The sequence below is a fragment of the Calidris pugnax genome, unplaced genomic scaffold (assembly GCF_001431845.1).
Source record: "Calidris pugnax isolate Ruff unplaced genomic scaffold, ASM143184v1 scaffold76, whole genome shotgun sequence".
Taxonomy (NCBI): domain Eukaryota; kingdom Metazoa; phylum Chordata; class Aves; order Charadriiformes; family Scolopacidae; genus Calidris; species Calidris pugnax.
In genome coordinates, this window is record NW_015090827.1 from 2,123,998 (window position 1) to 2,146,904 (window position 22,907).

The 22,907-nt window shown below is 43.5% G+C and overlaps 2 protein-coding genes and 1 long non-coding RNA gene across 4 annotated transcripts in view; 1 reads left to right on the forward strand and 2 right to left on the reverse strand.

Annotated features, from left to right (window-relative positions):
* ASNS (asparagine synthetase (glutamine-hydrolyzing)) overlaps positions 1-168 on the reverse strand; it is a 22,573-nt gene extending 22,405 nt beyond the window's left edge. The window contains exon 1 of the mRNA XM_014940319.1: positions 69-168. The gene's annotated coding sequence lies outside the window, so the exon portion shown is untranslated. The remainder of the gene's footprint in view (positions 1-68) is intronic.
* A 943-nt stretch (positions 169-1,111) lies between these two features.
* On the reverse strand, positions 1,112-8,634 carry LOC106886981. Its single transcript, XR_001411771.1, has 3 exons — positions 8,503-8,634; positions 6,466-6,562; positions 1,112-2,245 (listed from the first exon to the last, which is right to left on the reverse strand). It is a non-coding gene; the product is annotated as an uncharacterized LOC106886981 (long non-coding RNA).
* On the forward strand, positions 8,175-21,948 carry C1GALT1 (core 1 synthase, glycoprotein-N-acetylgalactosamine 3-beta-galactosyltransferase 1). Of its 2 annotated transcripts, none has more exons than XM_014940310.1 (4): positions 8,175-8,243; positions 13,886-14,125; positions 15,237-15,904; positions 17,436-21,948. In XM_014940310.1, exons 2-4 carry the CDS (start codon positions 13,903-13,905, stop codon positions 17,643-17,645), a joined length of 1,101 nt encoding a protein of 366 aa, XP_014795796.1. In that variant the 5' UTR covers positions 8,175-8,243; positions 13,886-13,902; the 3' UTR covers positions 17,646-21,948. The 2 variants fall into 2 exon arrangements, with proteins under 2 accessions (XP_014795796.1, XP_014795795.1); XM_014940309.1 differs by lacking the exon at positions 8,175-8,243 and adding an exon at positions 8,781-8,919.
* The last annotated feature ends 959 nt before the right edge of the window (positions 21,949-22,907 follow it).

Below are 22,907 nucleotides of genomic sequence, written 5' to 3' on the forward strand. Positions count from 1 at the left end.
GCACTACCAGGACAGGCCGCCGCCCCGAGGCCCAGCAGCAGCCGCCGCCCGCCCGCGTGCCTCCTTACCCCGTCCTGGCCGCCGGCGCAGGGAAAGCCGCTCGTCCTCGCCTCGCCGCGGCGGGTGATGAAGAAGGCGGCTCCCGCCGGTGCCAGCTCCTCCCCCGCCGCCGGCGGCTGCTGCTGTTGAAACCCGCCGCGAAGTTTCATCATGCGCCTCCCCGGGGGTCGGGCCGCGGCCTGGCCTGGCTTGGTCGTGAGGGGCGTCGGGCCCGGTGGGCCCCGCGGCCTTTCCCTGAGGGGGACCCTTCTCAGGCCAAGAAGTGCGGGGTCTGCCGCCTCCCCGGGCTCGGGTGGGCAACCTGCAGCCATCAGAAACCCTGGCATTTTGCCTGTTGTCACCTAAAGAGCTCAGATACCCATGTTGTGGGTGAAGACTGAGGGGGGATCTGATCAACCCCTATAAATGCTTAAAGGGTGGGTGTCAGGAGGATGGGGCTAGGCTTTTCTCAGTGGTGCCCAGGGACAAGAGAAGAGGAAATGGGCACAAACTGGAACATGAGAAGTTCCATCTCAACATGAAGAGGAACTTCTTTGCTGTGAGGGTGGCAGAGCCCTGGCAGAGGCTGCCCAGAGAGGTGGTGGAGTCTCCTTCTCTGGAGACATTCAAACCCCCCTGGACACGTTCCTGTGGGACCTGCTCTGGGTGACCCTGCTCTGGCAGGGGGTTGGACTAGATGATCTTCAGAGGACCTTTCCAACCCCATGTGATTCTGTGAATCGTGGTTGCCCTCAAGCAGCTTTATGTGGTTCGGAAGGGAGCGCTTGCACCTTTGGAAGCGTTTACTGAGGACTCGGCTGCACAAAACTCAGTTCTGAATAATAGATGGTACGGGTGGAAAGGGATTTTGATGCCTGCCCGGACTTCACCATTGGACAGTTCTGCCTTTGAGAGCCCTAAAGTAAATGAAATTGAGTTCTGAAGACTTAGATGCGAAGTGCTAAATATAAACCTTCATTCTCCACACATACTTCAAGAGAGCCATTAGTAGTAATTTGCATGCAATGCACTTTCTCAGCCAGCTTCAGTGGGCTTGGTGTAAAACCGCTGTGCTGTGCATAAAGTTCTTCAGGTTGTGCAGACCGTCAGCAGTAAGTGTGGTCTGTGTGAAGAATTTTAAAATGGCCTTTAAGAAGCCGCTAAAAGGATATTTTAGCTCAGGCCCAGTACTTTCCATCTGGCCTTGACAACATCCTGAATTGCAACAGCAATGCTTTTTTTTTTCTCCTTCTCCAGTCCTAACTTGTGTCATAACAGAGTCCTGGGAATAGGCAGCTTCAAGTTTCCAGATGCTTCAAACTATCCTTTTCTCAGCTCTCGGTGTCCAAATGTTCACAGTGTGAGCTGGGCACAGATCACCAAAAAGCCTGTATTTTCCAGCTTGATTTTTTTTTTAATTTGATGTATTTGCTACACAAAATGTCACCACCCGTCTTCACAGGCCCAGCTGAATGGGATGTGCTGTTATTGATTTGTTTGTGTTTGTCAGCATCTACAAATGACTTTGGTGTTGAAGCCTGTGTAGCATCCTTCACGCGTTTACATCTTCTGTTCCTGAATGCACCCTAATAATAATTTAATGCCGTTCTTGGGGCTGGGAGGTAGGGGACAGCTTCATTTCTGCCAGGAAAGAGTGACTTCAGACAGACATTGCTCCATGATTCAGCATTGTAGCAATAACAGAAAATCAATTGGCAAATGTTCTTTCTGGCAGCAGCCTGGTAGATTTTCTGGGACAGGGGCTAAGCCTGGAAGCAGAAGATTGTTTCTCCTAATGGAGCCCCACAGCAACATCCTCGTACCATGGTGGCACTGGCAGCCCATTATACACTGGGAGAGATGGATGGTGGGCAGGACTTGGGGGAAGGTGGGGATCAGTTCCTCCTCCCCAGTCGCATGGGTTGACAATAAATAACCCATCTCCTACCCTGGCTATCTTTATAAAAATAAAGGCATGTTGGATACCTGTACATTTACCAGGCAACTGCTGCAGTGCCAGGCATTCTGGTACCACGTCTGGCATCTGAAACGTGGAGTTCCATCTCAGGGATACGCATACGCAGAGAGCAAAGGCCTTTTCTTATTTTGGTTTTCCTTCCCCAGGAGAACAGTAACACGATGTGCTCTTAAAGTTTGTGTGCTTGCACTCGAAGTCTCAGGCAGATCCATGCTTTAATCCCCGTATCTGAGTGGGGAAACAAAAGCGAGAAGAGAAACTGTCAAATTCAAAAGCTGTTTGGAGATCTGTAGCTTGAGGTGCAGGAGGCTCATGTTTTTGTCTCCCACTCTGCCTTTTGCCCACTGGGACCACACCACATGCCAGAGAGCCCCGAGCTTTTAAAGAATTTACCGAGCTAACAGAGCTGTTTGTTCCTATAATTTTGAGTATGTTTATTTTTCCTTTTTTTCCTCTCTGTTCTTTTCCTTTTGGAAGACATTTAAAGGACACGCGGACTCCTCATCTCTCCTCCAGACAAAATCCTCTCTCTCATGGTATGAAAAGTAGTTGGCTCTCCCCCTGGGAGTTCCTATTGCTTATAGTCTCTCTTACTTAATCCTTTTTTCTTTTCTTTCTGCTTCATTATGTTAAGCTTCAAAACAAATAAGACTCCCTCTGACCTCAGAGTTAGAGGTCACAGTGCTAAAAGAAAATCTTTTCTAGAGCCCGGGCATTGAGAACTTCAGTAGAGCAGGAGGAAGGCACGTCTAGCACAACAGCAAGGGAGAACAAGGAGTAAGGTGATTTGTTATTCCCCGCACAGAAGGCTGCTGCATCCTATTTTTTTTTTTCTTTTTTTAACTTTAAACCATCCCAGCCCTTCCATCATCCCCCGTGTTTGTTAGCCCAGAGGAGAAAGGGGTGTTGAAAGAGCTGTTGGCCGCCCGGTGCACATGGCAGGCCCGGCATATGGCACACCAATGGCTCTATTGTCACTGGGCCCAAGGCCACCGAGGAATGAAACATTGCTGACTTCTAACTGAATAGTGGTCTTGGCTAATGAGAAGGAATCCAGGGTAATTTATTCCCTCCTCCTGGGGAGATGGGGCGGGAAACAAACCGCAAAACCCAAAGAACTATTACATACGCTTTTTTAACCATTTGCAGAAAGAAAAACTAGTCAGTCTGATATTGGTTCTATAACATAAAGCGGAATAATTCTCTAGAGTGTTTTTTGAGCCATAATGGTAGAAATAATTTAAATTCTGGTTCTTTTCCAAACAGTAAGAAAGATTAGGTGTCAGCTGAATTAGCATTTAAACTAACCGTTGCAGTCAATATAGCAGGATTAACTGCAAATTACAATCTCCAGTTCACTTTTTCATTGTAATTCGTCCATTGTGAGATTTTACCCAGTTCATTAGGTGTTTTGTTTAACACAAACAAGATCCTTTTCATCTAGAATACAGCTAAATTCAGCTGTAAGAGACATGGTTGGCTGGTATAAAGCTCCAACAGCTAAATCCATGCTTGAATATATGTAACAAACTTAAAATACATTGGAATGTATTTTTCAGCTGGAATAACTGGACATAATTCTAAGAAAGTTATTTTGACACATACCAGTTGTGCTGCTTTAGTGTTTTAAAGCACTGTCTTTAATTTAGTGATGTGTCTGGAAGACATCAAAAGTGGCCAGTTAAATGTGCTTAAAAACATATATATGTCTCCTAAATGCAATTAAGAACAAGAGGAAGAAGAATAACAATTACGGAACACTGCAAGAGGATCTATTTATTTTTTTTTAAAGGAAGTTAGAAGGTCTTTGGTTTATAAAAGACTGAGAAACTATTCTAAAACGTATCACTGCATCTGCTCTTTCCCATCACTAGGTCGAGCTATTACCTCAGAATGAGAAACCCTCACCCTGCCAGCCCTGATGTTATCAGAAACAGAGGTGTAGAACAAATAGAACAAAGGTCTGCAATGAAATAACTAGACTGGAAAATGTAACACTTTGCAGCGTGGAAAATAAACAAATGTGCTATCACATCCCCTAAGTCAATTATTTGCTTTAAAAGAAAAAAATGTGATAGCGAAACTAATTTTTTCCCATTTTCTCACAGAAGTACACACTGAAATACAGCTGACTTCACAGGATGTATTGACTTCTTTCTAATTCTGTTAAATCCAGTAGCACTCAACCCTTCAAATGATCGCCTTGTTTCATTATCATAGATACTTACTCTGCTTTTTTCCTAGGAATTAATTCTGAATTCTGTACAGAGGTAAACTGTTGTTGGTACTGCCATGATATATAAACAGTAAAATGGAATGCCTTTCCTCCCTGTTCTTCCCTAGTTAGGAGATCGAACAACAGACCTTGTAAAAATAGCCTTTTGCCTTTACGTATAAAGAGAAGAAAGAGAATTCTAATTAGAAAAAGAGGAGAAAACCTAAAGAGAAGAAAAACAATTCTAAAGGAACTCTCTTTATGTATAAAGAGAAGAAAGAGAATCCTAATTAGAAAAAGAGAAGAAAAACAATTCTAAAGGAACTCAAAATGCAGTGTCAATTCAAAAGGATTAGAAGAATTAAACTATTAATGATTGCAAAGTAGAAAAAGAGTTCTGCATTCTAATTCATTCTGAACAATACCTCATCTCTTGTCACAGATGGAGAATTAAACTATTAATGGTTGCAAAGTAGAAGAAGAGTTAGTTCTGCATTCTAATTCATACTGAACAATACCTCATCTCTTGTCACAGATGCCAGATAATAATCATAGAATTTTCTAATTTGGAAGGGACCTTTCAGCTCATCGAGTCCAACCATTAACCCAGCACTGCCCAACCCACCACTGCCCCATGTCCCTCAGCACCAACTCTGCCCGGCTTTTAAATACCTCCAGGGATGGTGACTCAACTGCCTCCCTGGGCATATTTAACAGGATAATTTCCAATGTTAATTCCAATATTTTTATTAAGCTTTTTTGGTGTTTTTTTTTTTTAGCTGACAACAATCCCCTGAACCTCTTTGCTTTTGCCAGGAACAGGTACGAGACAGGCAAACAAAAGCATTAATCCACAAGTGTTGGCTGCACCTCAAACTGTTCTGAAATGCATCTCTTTTATTTACTCCAGAATTTATTATTTTACTATTAATGTGGGCTTTGACAGAGAAAATATTTGCACGCTTGCCCTGTCTAACTTTTAAGGTGCACGTATATGGAAAATAAATGGAACTATCTATACAGAAATCTATCAGTAACATGAATAAGAGAGGTGCATTTTTCTTAAGTGCTTAAGTAGGTTTTGCCAGGCCATTTCTATAAATAAATCAGGGCCAGAAAGTACATTTAAGTACGGGAGAGGCTAATTATTAACAGACTCATCGTTGTGATTTATGTCCATGCCAAGTAGCATTCCTTGAGAAAAATCTCTGGGCACGGTTTACTGACTAACACTTGCCAAGAACTGATTCTAAAGAGCAGCATGGACACGGCTGAGGTTTCACCCTCTCCAGGGTAGAGTCCTCCAAGGGAATCCCAGCAGAATTCCTAACCCCTCAGTGCTGCCACCTGCCCTCCCACCGCATCCCACAGCCCTGAAAATCAGCATCATTTCCTCAGCTTCCCCAGAGGAAGATCTCGTTCTTTGCTATATACTGACATGAAGACCAAAGTGATTTATTTCCTTTTAAATTAAATGACTAAAAATTTAATTTCCCTCTCACAGAATCCCAGAATGCTATGGGGTTGGAAGGGACCTCTGGAGATCATCCAGTCCAACCCCCTGGCAGAGCAGGGTCACCCAGAGCAGGTCCCACAGGAACGTGCCCAGCGGGGTTTGAATGTCTCCAGAGAAGGAGACTCCACCACCTCTCTGGGCAGCCTCTTCCAGGGCTCTGCCACCCTCACAGCAAAGAAGTTCCTCCTCATGTTGAGATGGAACTTCCCATGTTCCAGTTTGTGCCCGTTCCCTCTTGTCCTGTCCCTGGGCACCACTGAAAAAAGCCTGGCCCCATCCTCCTGTCACCGACCCTTTCAGTATTTATAGGTGTTGATCAGATCCCCCCTCAGTCTGCTCTTCTCCAGACTAAAGAGACCCAAGTCCCTCATCCTTTCCTCGTAAGAGAGATGCTCCAGGCCCCTCATCATCTCTGTAGCCTCTGCTGTACCCTCTCCAGCAGCTCCCTGTTCTTTTTGAACCGGGGAGCCCAGAACTGGTCCCAGTGCTCCAGAAGTGGCCTCCCAGAGCAGAGGGGCAGGATGACCTCCCTTGACCTGCTGGTCACACTCTTCCTGATGCCCCCCAGGATGCCATTGGCCTTCTTGGCCACGAGGGCACATTGCTGGCTCATGGGTATCCTGTTGCCCACCAGGACTCCCAGGCCTTTTTCTCTGTAATTTGCCCCCATCCAGACACACCAGAATGTAAGTGATGTGAGTCTCATTACTGTGATACCTGCATGTCCCCTGGGCTTTCTCAGGAACACAGGAGTCTCCTATCGATGTGCCACATTGATATGGAGTGGGACAATGGAGAAGCAGATCTGCAGACCCTGCAAGCAACGAGAGAGCACTGAGCCTTCTCCCCCTTTCTGACCCTGAGCACCAGAACAGCTTTTTCCCTCTGCGTGGCCACCCAGAGGGAGTTTGTTATGCAAAGCAGCGCTGCACAGCAGAAGGGGTGGATGTGTGTTTGCTCCCATGGAGGGGCACCTTCCCTGACTCTGAACGGCCAGAGACTGCTCATCTATCCCCGAGTTTAAAAAAAAACAACCCACCACAACTGTTTGTATGCACGGTACATGAATGTCTCCATAAATTGTTAAACAGCCATTACAGCGTGGCCAAACCAGTCACATTTGTTAAAGCAAACTTTGTGTACACCAATAATTATAGACTTCTGTTAAATGACAGTACATTCCACCCTCTCTCTTTTGGAAATCTTCCTCTCAAACTAGCCTAACAAAGAGTGAAATGGCTCCATGACCACCCGGGTATGAAAAGGCACAGCACTTCATGCACGGACATACACGTATGTCACATACAGGGGCCACAGTCCTCGACAGCAGAACTGCCGTGCTGCTTTTGAGTTCCCCAAGCAACACCAAGTCTCACATTCAGCTCGATCATACTGCATATCTGCACTACGAGACATTTTGAAAACTTCAACTTAATCTATTTCAGAATTTTAAGGCATGCCCTGTACATGGGTGGACAGAACTATCAAAATCTGGGAAGGAAAGGAAATGAGAAAACAAGACAGCTCTATTTTTTCAGATGCTTTTGTGATTTCCATTGTCTTTGTTATTGTTTATAGCTGAATTTCTTCATGTCAAACCCCTACAACAAGCGTGCTCACCTCACTTCTACCCTTTCTTCTATGATTAAACTATCTCAAGGAGATACCATTCACGAAGTTGCTTGTAATATTTATTTTAGGGGGGCAGCAAACGGTGGGCTGGGGCAGGAATGAGAAGCTATGACCTGGAGCCGTGTGGGACATGGGAGCTTCTTAAAAAAGCCAGCATCTCCTGCGTGGCCAATCATCCAGAGAAAAAGAACTGAAAATAGAGGACGAAAGGGCACACTACCAAGGGATGAACTGTTTTGGAGAGAGGGAAGGCAGAAAGCAAACAATCTATAGCCACGAGGAGACAAAGCTGTGGCTTGGACTGAACCTCTGGAGAGGCTGGAGGAAGGAAGAAGAACCACAGGGAGGGAGATGTGGTGAGACTTCGAGAGCAGTGTGTGCAGTGACTGCCATTTGCAGAGACACTGGGGGCCCTCAGCATGAACCAGCTCCTGTTTGCATGTACCTGCACCCCAGTCCTTAAAAACATATAGGAAAAAAGAAGCCTGTATTAGCTACAGAGCTGCATTAACTACCCACTGTTTGCAAAGCACTATTCTTTGGTTACACTGTAATGGAAAACACCTTTAAAATATATAATCCCTCTTCATATTTAATAGGGTTGGGGTTTTTTTTCCCCCCCGAGGAAAGCTATGGAGAGAGCAGCGTGAGGGATGTTGAAAAGGTAGGCAGCATTAGCGGAGGGAGATAAGGAGTGATTTCCGAGGGTGCAGTTACCTAGCAACGTCCCTTCCAGTCGCCTAATGGTATTTTGGAAGTGCAGAGGCTCCAGACCGGCTGAGGGGAAGGGAACCAGGGGCTGGGAAGCGGTGGGGCCCGGTTCTACCACAGGGCACAGGCCACAGCAGGGAGACAACAACCAGGTAATTCCATGGCAGGGGGGGTGCGTGTTGGGGGGGGGGCTCTGTCCCCCCACACCTCATTAACGAACTTCAGGGCGCGCCGGGGGCGGCGATGCTCTTCCCTCACACTCTTCCCTTTCCTCCCTGTACCGTTTTTTCACCCCCTCACCCCTCAAGGCCCTGACCAGGCCGCCATCAAGGCCTCCAGGCGAGCTGCCCCCCCCCGCCGCCCCCGGCCCTCACGCCGCAGCTCTTGCCCGCGGCTTCACCCACCACCGACCTCCTCTCACGGCCGGGGCGGGCTCTACTCGCGGCCTGGCCCGACGACACGGCCGTACTCCCGGCGGATAGAACGGAGGGAGAGAGGGATCCCCGTCCCCAGACGCGGCTCCCCCCTCAGCACCTCCCGCCCCTTCCACCGGCGCTGCCACGCGGCGGGGCCCGCCCGGCGGGCAAGGGTTAAATGCGCCTGCCGGGACCGGCCACGCCCCTTCGGCGCTCTCCACCCAATGAGCAAGCGGCAGAGGCGGGGAAGGGGGCGTGGCCGGGGAAGCCCCACCCACCCCCGTCTCGCCGTCGGGGTGCGCAGCGCGCGGCGGCGGCGGGATGGTGCCGGTGGCGGCGCGTGGCGGCGGCGGCCTCCCCTCCCCTCCCTGCGCGCGGACAAGGGCGGCTCGCGGCCCGCGCGGCTGAGGAGGTGAGGGGGGAGCGCGCGGCGCTGAGGGGGAGGTGGCGGCGGCGGGGCCCGGGCCAGGCCGGGGCGGGCCCTCGGTGAGGGGAGGCCGGCAGGCAGGCCCCTGAAGGGCATCGCTCCGTCTGGGGAGGCGAGGTGAAGGCAGGTGCCTCCCTGCGGCGATGGGGAGGGAGGGAGGTGGCCGGGGCCGTGCGTGTCAGCCCGGCGGCGGAGAGAAAGGTGCCCGCAGGAGCCGCGGTTGGCGGGGACAGCAGGTGGCTGGGCTGTCAGGAGAGGCGCCGAAGGAAGGGGGAGTTGGGGGTGTCTCCTCGGGAGACGGAGAGTCCCTCGGAGCCGCAGCGGAGGGAGGAAGGTGCCTTTTGGGGAGGGAGAGGTGGGGGGAGTCTCTCGGTGCTCCCCAGCCGTCGCCTCCTGCTTCTCCTAACGGGGACTTCCTGGACTGACGTCGCTGCCATCTGTAGTAAGTTGGTAGAGGTCTAGGGAGCCTCTGCGTGCCCTGGACCTGGTGACTTGTTGCTGAGAGAGGGTGTCAGCGGCTGGAATGAGGAAGGAGGCCGCCAGGATCCTTCTCCAGTCTCAAATGGGTGCCCATGTTGTGTAGGTGCTGTTCCCGGCCACCTGTACGGCACACCGCGCTGCCGGCGGCTGGATTCTTTGGATAGAACAAGGTTCTAAACCAAGAGGTTTTGGTTTCTCCAAAGGAATGCTTGCAGCCTTAGATTTAAAAAAAAAATGCAGTGAATTTTTAAAAGGGAAAATTACAATCTGTGCTTAGTTGATAGGAAACCCCCCTGTACTCGGCACTGGTGAGGCCTCACCTTGAGTACTGTGTCCAGTTTTGGGCCCCCTACCATAAAAAAGACATTGAGGTGCTGGCGCGGGTCCAGAGAAGGGCGACAAAGCTGGTGAGGGGTCTGGAGAATAAGTCTTATGAGGAGAGGCTGAGGGAGCTGGGGTTATTCAGCCTGGAGAAGAGGAGGCTGAGGGGAGACCTTCTTGCTCTCTACAACTACCTGAAAGGAGGGTGTAGAGAGGTGGGGGTCAGTCTCTTTTCTCAAGTCACAGGCGACAGGACAAGAGGAAATGGCCTCAAGTTGCACCAGGGGAGGTTCAGGCTGGATATTAGGAAAAATGTTTTCACTGAAAGGGTTCTCAGGCATTGGAATGGGCTGCCCAGGGAGGTGGTTGAGGCACCATCCCTGGAGGTGTTCAAAAGACGGGTTGATGTAGTGCTGGGAGGTATGGTTTAGTGATGATGCTCCTTGTTTGTTGTGTGGGTGTCTATTTTTGTCAGTTAGGTTGACGGTTGGACAAGATGATCTTTAAGGTTCCTTCCAACCTAGAAGATTCTGTGATTCTGTGAAACTGCAGCAGTTTACAGTAATCCATGGTACAGGCAACATCAGCGAGTGTACAGCTGTTTTGAATATAGCTTCATTTCAGAAGCGTATGAATATGTGCATATAAAGCCTCTAGAAATAATGGGATTTAGGGAGCAGAAGGCCTTTACTGGGCATTGCACAGCTAGCTATGTTTTATACATTTTGACTTTAATTATTCTGATGTGTTGCTTGACTGTTAAGTATGTGGTAGCGGAGATCAATTTCGTTGCTAATTATGCAGCTCTCAAAGGACATTTACATTCTGTTTCACACTGGGGCCTCAGCGCATGAGTCCCTTACTCCTTCCTAAGTAAGGGATACCAGGGAGAGCCAGCTGTGTGGGTAGGCTAGCCATATTTCTCATAGTTAATTTATCAAATCTTAAAGTGATTCTGCAATGATATTGGGATTAAACAGGTACAAAAAATATCTAGAGTTCTGTCCTGTGTTCCATAAATTTCAAAATCCCAGGTTTGGGTTTGCTGGGTTTTTTTGTTGTTGAATGTCTTTCCTCTTGAAATAAGTTCAGAAAGTTATGTGGTCTGAGTTTGTTTAAAAGTATCAGTTTTAAAGGTGGTTGGGTTTGGTTTTTCTGAGGGGTAGAGGCAAGGTCCAGTATCGTATATTGTCTCTCAAAATATAAATTTGTAGCCAAATCTACAATGACTGTTGTGATATAATTTTAAAACATTTGTTGGTCTTGTTGATGTGAATTCGTGGATATCTAAATGGATCTATTTGTTTAAGCTGCCATGATAGAGCATTGGAGCATGATTTAAATTGTAGGTGATTTTTTTTTAAAGTAGTGTTTGGTTTTTAACTCAATAGACATAAAAATAGAAGTAAACCCAGGGATCTTTTAGTGACCGGGTAGGTTGTGCACTTGCCTTTTCCCTCTCCATGTGTCACAGAATCATAGCATCACAGAATGGTTTGGGTTGGAAGGGACCCTTACAGGTGATCTAGTCCAACCCCTGCCATGAGCAGGAACATCTTTCACTAGATCAGGTTGCTCAGCACTTAAATGTTTTGCTTGTCTTGCCCCTGAATAAATCCGTATATAGAAAAGAATGTCAACAAAGCATCTGGGTGGGGATGCTTGTCATAATCAGAACTGACCTTCCTTTTAGACATTTTCTGGTTCTAGTCTAGTGCTGTAGAATTCCATTATTTTTGCTGGCAAGTTAAAAGACTGTACTTATGTCAAATATCAAGATAATGTCAAAAATGAAGATTTCTGTCCTGTTTACTGATGGAGTTTATAAACATACTGATACACATGTATATAGTGGTCCAGTCTGTTGATATAAAATTGATAGAACGATGAGCAGATGATTTTAGATTGAAAACTGTAACTGGGGCCATTTCATATCAAATATGAAGTGCATCTGTCCCTACCTGCTCCCAGAAATCCTCTTTGCTTGTGGAATACTGCCAAATCAACTTCTGATTTCCAAATGTGATGAATGCACTTGTTTATCTTTTTAACAGTTCCAATACCCTTAAAGGTTTTTTCCTAAAGAATCTAACTGAATGTAATTCCATAGTTTAATAAGCAGCAGTTATTTTCAAGTGATTTTCTTTTTTTCTGTGCAAGCAAGAGTAATTTTAATAGCTGATAGAGCAGATAACTGAAATTGTATGGCAGAGACAACTAATATTGAAAAGTGGAACAATGGAGACTTTTTCTTCTAGAAGGTGCTGTAGCTATGCTCAGTGCCTGCATGGATTTTTATATTTTCCCCTCTTAATATGCTGAAGGAAGGCATTGTTTTATTCTGGTCCTCTCTCTTTGTGTATTGCAAATTTTAGGGCACTTGCTGGTGATAGATGAGGAAAACAAAACTAATCATTGTAGTACAAAGGGTACTTTTCAGTGTCACAGGCTGCTTGTGCATATAGGCTTGTCCTTACATGTTTTGGAGTTTAGCTTAGTTTTATTTTATTTGGAAGGCACCTCCTTTAAGTCCTCATATTTTCTTCCCAAATTAGTGGCTTGTAAGACAATAGAAATAAAGCTGGAAACCGAGTCATTTTTCCAAGGCCTGGGTCACAAATGATGACAGTCCATTTTATACTCTAAGGTGGGATACCTAAAGGCAATCGTTAGTCTCCACCAAGATGTAGTGCTGAATGGAGGGAATATAATGTATAATTAGAAAATTATATAATGTGCTTTTTCATATTAAAGCGCTAAAGAGGATTCAGAGAGAAAACTGGTATTTGGAGCACGTGTTGCTGCAAAGTGATTAATTTGCTTGGAGACACTCGATTTCCAATAGGCTCTGCACAGCCAACGAGGGAAGTGGGTGCAGGCTAAATGAGTTGTTTTGCTGGCTGCAGCTCTTTCCTGATCGATGGTTTTCATTGATGCTCCCCTACATTCCATAATTTTCTTTTTTTGGCTCCCTAACTAACTAAACTGGGTCCTGCCCAGTGACGTTAAGAATGATCCTAACGGAGGGAACATCATCAACTTGTTTGTAAGACTCTGGCTCGAATCCAGTATATATTTTCACGCTCAATGTTTTTGTAGTTTAGTCATGAATTATTAGAAAATGTCTCAACCCTTTGCAAAGATGGAAAGGCCTTGAGCTTCAACAGCCTGAAATTGGTTTGTAAGGGTTTAATATATAAAAATTCATGCTTGTTTTACATGTATAAAGCTCACTTTTTTAGGGCAAAGCTCTTTTTTCAGGAGTAGATGCTGGTTTTGTTCAATTTTATAAAAATGGTCAGCCAAATCCTTCCGGTTTTGAGGAGCTAGGGTGTGGCTGAAGTGAAGGGTGTTTTTTATTCCTGAAATACAAGTTTTCTGATGTGTAGAAGAGGCCTTGAGGCTAATGTGTTTTCTTCTCCTCTTCTTCCAAATGCCTTTTAAAATTGGGTGTTTCTGTATGAAAATTCAGATGTTGTCTAACTCTTTCTTCTGTAAGTTTACCCTCAGTACTTCCTAAAAGTGGAAGAAAACTGCCCTACTTTGAGAGTAGAATTGCTTTTATAATTCTTAAAAATCTACTTGTGTTTGTCATCTGTTGAAGAATTCCTGTAATATACTTACTTCTGGAGTTTAGGTCCATCTCATGGCAATCTTGTATCTAGGCCTGTAGATTGTCCTTTGATCATCATCTTTTAGCTTTGTAAAAGGCTTAGGTACTACGTTTTAAAGCACGTATTACTTGGGACGAAGAGAACCAAGTGAACATATATTACAATTTTATGATTAACGTATTGCACTTTAAATGTAAACATTATTCTATAAATATTGTATAAATATAATTAATGTTTTTTGTATGTACAGTCACTGTTGTGATTTATGACTGTCCTTTATAATTTAAGCTGAAAGAATATATGATAGCCCTTTTTCACTAAATTTATCAATGGTCGTACAGTTTTATATGTATATTCATATTGCCCTTGTACTTAAACTTCTGAAGTTTATCTGAACTGAATCTGAATCAGAGCTGAATCTGAGCTAGAACTGAGATCTCTACTTCCAGAGATTTAGTCCTTGATTTCTTCCTATAGATTTGATTTCTGTGTTAAGCCACTTTAAGCTTAAGGCATTTTTCATTTGTTTTTGACAGTGTATCACCTTCAGGAGATGGCCTCTTCTAAGTCTTGGATGAACCTTCTAACCTTCACTTTTGGATCAGCGATAGGATTTTTCGTCTGCTATCTTCTGTTCAGCATTATACTAGAAGAGCAGGTTAAGATCCAGCCTCACATCCTTCACAATGATCCACACGGTCAACACTCAGCAGATATCGATAACAATCAGCTGCAAGGACAAATGAATTTCAATGCAGACTCCGGACAGCATAAAGGTATTTTGTTACGCCTGACTAATTAAATAATATCCTCCCTTTTCATGCATTGCAAAATGCTGCTTTCTTCACTGCCAAGAATTTGTATGAATCCTTTTTTTTCACTTTCCCCGTGTTCAGGTTACATCTAAATAACTTTATTTCTCCTGAGGCCTACTGAATGGTAGTTTTCTTTTACAATTTTATTACAGTAATGATTTTTTTCCTTAGAGCCCAAGTGTTTGTCCAGCTTCTGTATCCAAACTTGTTTGGAGTAGGAACTTCTCAAATGTAGTATTGATGTCTAATGGGGGTTTTGCTAAGCAGGGATATTTTCTGGCACTGTAGGTGTGGCTGAAATGCTTTCGTCTAATGGGGGTTTTCTGGCACTGTAGGTGTGGCTGAAATGCTTTTCAGCTCCAAGAAGCTAATTTTGGACCAATTCTAACTTTTGATCTAGCTTCTTTTTCCTTCAAAAATACATTGCTGCTTCAGAAATATTTATTAGGTTTTATTAGTTAACAATATATATACAACAGAGCTTGTTAGCTTTTAAATTGTGTTCGTTGTGAATGGCAAAAATATTCAGCGCTTTTTAGCTTCAAGAAGCTAATTTTGGACCAATTCTAACTTTTGATCTAGCTTCTCTTTTCTTCAAAAATACATTGCTGCTTCAGAAATATTTATTAGTTTTTATTAGTTAACAATATATATACAACAGAGCTTGTTAGCTTTTAAATTGTATTCATTGTGAATGGCAAAAATATTCAGCTTTTAAATTTTCATTAGTCCTCCAAGACCATAAAGAAGTTGCCTCTAAACAGGTTTTATACTCAAATCGAGGTTTTTTCAAAGCCCTACTTCCCTAAACAGATAACCATTTTGATAGTGCTCTTATGCTCTCCTTTATTCTGTGAAGTTGGAGTAGCTTTAAGAATTTTGGTTTCTTGGTTTTGGGAGTCTTGTTTGTTTTCTTCCTAAACCTAACATCGGTTTCATTAACTGGTACATTTGGAAGAAAATGCCTTTTTTCTCTCTGATCTAGAAACGGAATGTCTGGGGGGAAGTTGCTCCTACGTTTGTTTCGCAATCAAGTCTAATTTATTTTTTTTTAACTTTTCTCTTTTTTTAGATGAGAATAAAAATATTGCAGAGGGACTGTATCAAAAGGTGAAAATACTGTGTTGGGTCATGACTGGACCTCAAAATCTTGAAAAGAAAGCCAAGCATGTTAAGGCCACTTGGGCCCAACGTTGTAATAAAGTACTTTTTATGAGCTCTGAGGAGAATAAAGACTTCCCAACTGTGGGCCTAGAAACCAAAGAAGGCAGGGACCAACTGTACTGGAAGACTATTAAAGCTTTTCAATATGTATATGATCATTATTTTGATGATGCTGATTGGTTTATGAAAGCAGATGATGATACATACGTTATATTGGACAATTTGAGGTGGCTTCTTTCAAAATACAGTCCTGAACAGCCAATATACTTTGGAAGAAGGTTTAAGCCTTATGTGAAACAGGGCTACATGAGCGGTGGAGCAGGATACGTTCTGAGCAAAGAAGCTCTGAAGAGATTTGTTGCTGCATTTAAAACAAACAAATGCTCTCACAGCTCCTCTATTGAAGACCTCGCACTCGGAAAATGCATGGAGATCATTAATGTGGAAGCAGGAGATTCGAGGGATACAAGTGGTAGAGAAACCTTTCATCCCTTTGTTCCAGAACATCATTTAATCAGAGGATACCTACCAAAAACGTTCTGGTACTGGAATTACAATTATTATCCTGCTGTAGAGGTAAGTCCTTAGGAACCTGGTATCTATTTTATTGAGTATATCTGATAATGTGTATGAATGTATATGATGTGTGAATTAGCAGTTTCATAACAGCTCAATATATTTTAGAAAAGAAGATTTTGGGATTCCCAAATCAGAAATGATTCCCAAATCACACTTAACAGATTCCCGAGTTCCGGGAGGGGCTGCTGGGTGTTGGTGCGTGCCCCTGGCTGCCTGCTGATCTTTTTGCCTGTAACTGTGGAAACATGCTGCAGTGTATTTCCTTATCACTGATTATTGTGTGCAGTGTGACCTGATAGCTGCCCTGCCCTCACTTTTGTGTTGAAGGTTGTTAAAATGTACATGTAAATGAATTACGTTGAAAAGATTATAGAAGAATGAACGTTGCCTAGAAGTGAAATAAAAGCCTGACCCAAACACGGAAATATGATTAGATTTCCTTCTGTAGTTGATTTTGAACTCTTGCCTACCTTCTGTAGAAGTGGAGGCAAAGCATGAGAGCTGGCAAAGCTAATTTTTTTTAAAATTATTTTTTTTAGCAACAAAAAAGAGCATTTACAGGCTGAAACATTCTTACTGCAAGAACTTTAGTTTGTCCTTTGTGTTTCACATCTGAAATCTCCAGTTTAAAAAAAAGGAAAGAACGTGGGGTGGGTGAAGCAGGGCACTGCTTAAAATTAAAGCAATCTGAAGGTATTCTGCATTTGATATTCATGTGATCTGTGATGCGGCTACTTTGTTAGGATTATAATCTCATTTTTAAAGGTATTATTTTTCAGCAAGCTTTGAGATCAGCATAAGTGGCCGAAATCAAGGATAGCAGTAAAGCTGGAAAAAAACCCTAAACTTTAGTTCTTTGATAGACTCTTTTCATTTTGAAGTATCTATTATTTTTTTATTTTTCAGCAGCTAGAGCATTTCTGTAGCTTAAACCAGCTATGATACTGTATTAATTAGTGTGAGGATGCAGCAGCTTTAGGTAGGGTTGCAGCTGATGGGAGGATGAGCTGTGGATGGTTATCTCCGTAATTGACGCAGTGGTGGTGGGGATCCATAATGGAAATCGCACATTTGATCCTGTCCTATCGTATTGGTGTTTGGAGTTGGTATCCAAACTAAGCTATATTGGTAAAACTTATTAAGTACTGAAAGAAGAACAATATGTAAATATATGTAAATGCAATGCATTTAGATTTGCTTGCTGTTTCTTGGTTTTATTTAAGCACCAACATAAAAAAAGAAGAATGGAAAAGCAAAAAACCTCTGACGTTAACGAGGGCAGCTAGTTTTTTCACAGGCTTGACTGCAGAAGCAAAAGACTTTGTCCAACTTTATTTTGGAAAGATGCTTTGGCAGATATGGCTTATACTTTTTGTTTGCCAACATTAAGTATTGCAGTATATGACTGAGTGATGATAGTGAATTTCTTACCATGACGTCAAGTATGTGTTTGAATTCTTCCTGGCTTTGTAATCCAGGTCATGCTTTGCAATTCTTGCTGATTATTTTGACTTGTTTTGCCTTTTAGGGTCCCGGATGCTGCTCCGATCTTGCAGTTTCATTCCACTACGTTGATCCAGTGACTATGTATCATTTGGAATATTTGATTTATCATCTCCGTCCATATGGGTATTTGTATCGCTACAATCCTGATTTGGCAAAGAATCCAGAAGAACAGAGCAAAATTGAAGCACTGGAGGGTAATCAAAAGCTAAAGCAGAAAATTTCTGAGAATTAATTGGACTTGGAAGAAAACTACAAGAAGCCAGTACAATGAGTAAGAGTCTCCTCAAACTCCTGCATGAAGCTTGTGGACTAAAATTACTTGTGGAGATTCTTATTTTCAAAATCACGTTGGCAGTACTTCCTGTCACTGTCTGTGTCCACCAGAGCCCAGTGCTGGCTCTGACTGTGTGGGGTAGCGTGACCTTGCAGCCCTGCTCATGAGGATTTGGGGCCCTAAAGCTGTGAAATAGGGGGTCATTCTGGTACACTAATATCTGGAAGAATTTGTATTAAAAAAAAAACATACTGGACGCGTTCAAAGATAATCGTACAGTATTTCTGTTCCTGTTTCTGTTCTCCTCTGGTTCCTTCCAGATGTTCTGTTGGGTCAGTTTGAATATTAGCAGTTGGATGCTGTGCAGTCAGATGCTTCACGATGGCTTTCTCTAATATTCTCAGTATCTTGAAGTTCCTGTTTGTGCTTTGCCCTTTAAGAAAGGGCGAGGCGTGAAAATAGTCTCAAATGTGCTTTGCCTTAACGACAGACTGGTTATTCTGAATAGGCAGAGATCCACCCAAAAGATCCACGTGAATTGTTTTAGAAATGGAATTCACTGCTATGAATTATCTGAAATTTTTTTAAGTCTCTGTTGTACAAAACAATATGCAGTTGGATCACTACTGTTTTAGGGAGAAACCCAGAAATAGGTTTAAATGGCTGAGGTCATACAAGCTGCTTATATATTTGCCTGTGGCTTTTTTTTGGTAGTAACTTACCCTGTTGGTTGAGTGGATATAACAATTCATCTCGGAATTTCTCAGCATAAGATAAGGCAGATGCTTTTTGAAACAGAACTCTCTCTTCCATCATACCTTCCATGTAAACCAGAAGGAATAGTACGTCAGCGAAGTTGCAATGGCATTGTAATAACTTGGTTATGGCCAGTATTCTCATTAGTTTGTTACCATGTAGTTTTCACATCGCTGTACTTTGAGATCGTGGAGTTCCTTTATTCCTTAAAATTTTACAGATACAAACAAGTCTTGTTTTAAAACTGCAGCAAAGCCCATTTGACTGCTTCCACACACACCTAAAGTACTTCATTTCACTTTTCTGAATATTTTTTTTTTTAATTCCACTCCTAAAATTTCTTCTGTATCTACATCTTGTTACCTGTTTATGAACAAGGTGTTAAATGATCCTTATTTCACTCTTTTTGAAGCTGAAGTATGTAGTTATTCAGGTAAGCCAGCCTGAATGCAGGAATCTTTCAAAGTGCATTAATTTCTCTGCTGCTTTATGGGTATTTCTGCCTCTTAACTGAAAACACTTTCTCGGTGTGGGACAAAATAGGTGTTTTAATTACTGAACAATTTTCAGAGCCAAGCCTGTGTTTTATACGGTTTAATGTAAAACTTTCTGGTTTTCTCTTTTTGGAATGGAGTGAGTAGCAGTATGGGGGGATAGGGTTAAGCCCGAGACGGAGTGTGTCTTTATTCCACACTTTGAACAAAAGGTACTTCATCTTTTTATCACTTTTCACCTTCATCATATTGATGAATTTGGACATAACCTAATTACCTCCAGTCATTGTTTTGGAAAGGGCACATACTGGTAGCCGACAGCCTTATTTACTGCTGCTGTCCTTCAGGATGTTCCTGGGAGAGGGTATTACCATAAAGTACTGGAATTTTTTTCCCAAAGATAGTTCATGTACAGATTGGGGTTCTGGCTGTTGTCGACCAGGAAAGAGTCCTGACTTCCTTTCTGACCATTGCTCTGTGGCACGATGGCGATTGCTGAAACATCTCACGGGGCTGAAACATAACTCACATCTTCTCTGCCTGAATATAGGCTGGGTTCATAGATAAACTATTAGTTAAAGGAATAGTTTCTGCAAGGTTAAATCTGCTGGTCTTTTATGAGCAAGGCTGCCTCAAGTATTGAAATGGACATGAGCTTTATTTCATGTTAATTGACTTATGTAGAAAATTGTAACTGTATTTGCTCAAAAAGGAAAAAGTCTCCAGTTTGCTGTAGTCAGAGGGATGCTCGTCCAGCGCAGAATGGACCATGCTGAGAGGTGCTTCCTTCTCTGAGCTAAATGCTTGTCCCATGTGCAGCATAACCCAGTAATAATTGAGAAGCCCATATGGTGTTGATAACTCCAGCAGCATTGTTCAAACACGCAATCGAAATTTTCTGGAACACTTCAGGAAGTTTATAAAATGCAATCAAGATCCCAGCTTAATCTCTTTGTAAATTCAGCCCGTGTAGAGGATGAACTGGACTACTGGGCTGTTCCTTTATTCCTGCTTTGTTCCTCGCTTCATCCGGGGGGATTGAAAGATTTTCTACCCCAATAGGCAGAACTAATCCTGCCTATTTTCTGCAGATTTGTGTCCTGTGTTTGCCCTGTGAAGTAACATCATTTCCTCTTCATGTTCTTTACTGTCCTGACTATCCCATCTGTGGGTTTTTGATTTTGTTATGCGTAAGCCTGGGGTGGAGGAGAGGCAGGAGGTGAGATGTTTTTGCTCCTCCACAGGTTGGCTGAGGTGGGAAATCAAACCAGCCTCCACTGGGCTCAGGGTGAAGCCTTTTCTCAGCAGCGGTTCTTGTTGTTCTCCGGTGCCCAGCTGGGGCTGGGGGGTTTAGCAGAGCCTGGCAGGAACGTCCCTGTTCACAAAACATGCAGCACCTCACAGGGAGTGGAGAAAGAAAGGGCCAAGTTTCCTTTCTGGAGGGAATAAGGCTGAGAACATACCACCATGTGATAAGTAGGTGGCCTGTCTGGAGAAATAAGAATAGCCTTTTCTTCAAACATCTATTCATGCTTTGTTTTCAAGTGTCCTTGTTCTTAGGCCTCTGAATCTATTTCTTTTGCCTTTTAACAGCACTGCAAAGAAATTCTTTTTTTCCTTCCAGACAAGCTAGAAAGGTGTTGGTTTTTACATTGTGTGATTATAACTGAGGATTGTTGGTCTCCGTTTCATTGTGTTGCCGTAACAATGAGCTGATACCTCGGAAATAATCGGTTTGTGTCTCACTCCCCTCCAGAGCTTCAGCAGACAAGATTGCAATGTGAACTGTTGGTGTCGTTTTCATGTCCAATGTGACACTACTGTCAGTAGTTGGTTATGTCACTCTCAGGTCTTGGAGCTTTGAGAAAGTATTTATTGGCTTTTGAGTATTTCTGCAGCCTGAGGAGACTGCCCTGTTTCGGGTGGGTGGATTTTTCTGAAGCACAGCCACAGGGTCTCTGTGAGGCTGTACACATATTGCTTGCTGGGTTTGGGGTTTGCTTCTAAAAGAGGTTTCTTAATTACATAAAACCTAAAAGCTTCCATTGGCTCTGAAGTGATTCAGGTGACCCACCTACAAATTTTGAACTGCTTTTCTTGGAAGGACTTGGCAGTGGGTGTTTGCTCTTGGATGTGGGAACATCTCTTTGTATAAGAGTACCATTTGAACCTTGGGTTAACTGGTTTTTTGTTCAGAGAGAATGAGAAGTGCCAAGAAGGTACCTTCTGATCACTGCTCCTAATCAGACAGTAGTATTAATATTTGCAGAAGTAGTCCAGTTTGAATCTGCTTTCATGCCAGTTAATTTTTCCCAGTGGATACTGGTCTTACTGAAGCGGTGAAACACTGCTGATGCCAGCACCATCCCTCGTCTTGCAGAAGCTCTCTTCCCAGTACCTGTTGCCTTTAAGGACACTTTCTTTGGTTTCCTTTGGTCGGGGTGTATATTAAAAATCACTTTTTCTTCACATGTTGCCATTTGTTCTGTTACGCTTCCAGAAGTATCGATTTCAGTGAGTAGTGGATAGACCTCTGAGTTTGCCCTCTGAGCAGGTGGATTTGTCTTTGTGTGACAGCAAAGTGTGGGTCATTTCTCTGACGTCCCCACTACTGATGTTGATGGTGAACATAGATGACCATAGATCTTGCGGTACAGGACCACTCAGAAAGGCAATTTCGCCCTTTTTCTGCCAAGAGAAACTTCTGTGGAACTCAACAAGTGTAATTTGCTTTGTTTTACCGTGTTGTATTTAAAATACTCCACAAATGTCATTAATGCTGTAAGAGAATTGCCTGTTGCTGCTGGACAGTGTGCTCCACTTCAAACCTGTGAATGGTTCGCTGCAGTTATAGGTAGTCGTGTCCCTCATGGCAGGTATGAGCTGGTGACTTGTCTGGAATGATCACCATAAGGATTTGTTTCTTAAATACCTTCTTTAAAGTGCCTTTGACCAATTTTTAGCATCAAAATTGAGTTGAGAATTGAATAAATAAAATAAGTTATCTCATACCCAGTTCATGTCTGTCTTCATTGACCCCTCCTGTGTGCCAGCAGAGGAGCAGAGCGGTGCAATTTAATGTAATAAAAACATTCTTACTTTTTTCTTGGGTGGGTACAGGGAAGTCCAAAGCATTCTCACGCTTGCTGTGGTTTACGTTGTTTTATTTATGCTGTCAAGAAATAGCAAGCTACTTGGAAAATGAAGGTGGTATTTTTTTAAGTGTAAAATCAATCCTAAGTGCTAGATCCACACAAGCAGCTTCTCATTTCTACGTTGTCTTGATTTTTCAGTGTCTCCACCTTGTTCCAGAGCTCAGAGTGACCTGACTGTAGCTGATACCTCAAAGATAAAGCAAAGAGTTTCACTTCCAGTGAAACTCTTACTTCTACAATCCTCCCCCCAGCCTTTAAGATTTCAATGTTGTTTTTTAACCCAGCTTTCTGCTATTCCTGCAGAATAATATTCAGCAGGAAAGAATATTCCACGTAGGCAGATGGGAGGTGGCTTTACGTTGGGAATGTTGGTTGGTGGTAGGCACGAGCAGGGCACAGCTGTGTTTCATTAGCTTAAGTAAGGCAAAAGACCCTGCTGGTATTAACCTGCATTAATTAACTCTTTCATTTCCAAGCGCAGGCAGTGTGTGACAGCCCGTGTAAGCGTGCTCTGCAGGCAGACTGCTTTAGCTAAGGAATAGCAGCCGACTGACCAGCCAGGAAAAGCTCTTCTCTGAAGTTTCAGGCAGATGTTACCCTTTTACGTGATGCTGCTGCAACTTCCCACTGTTGGGATCAAACTGGATCCAGCAAATTGCAGGGCGATGTGAGGATTGGAGCGGGACAAAAACTCCAGCCACTGCTCTGGAGAAAAATAATTCCGTAAGTGTGGATTTGCTTTCCTTGCTTTTTTTTTTTTTAACAGATTGCATATTTAATTACCAGAAGTTCTGTACACAGGTGGAATATCATTG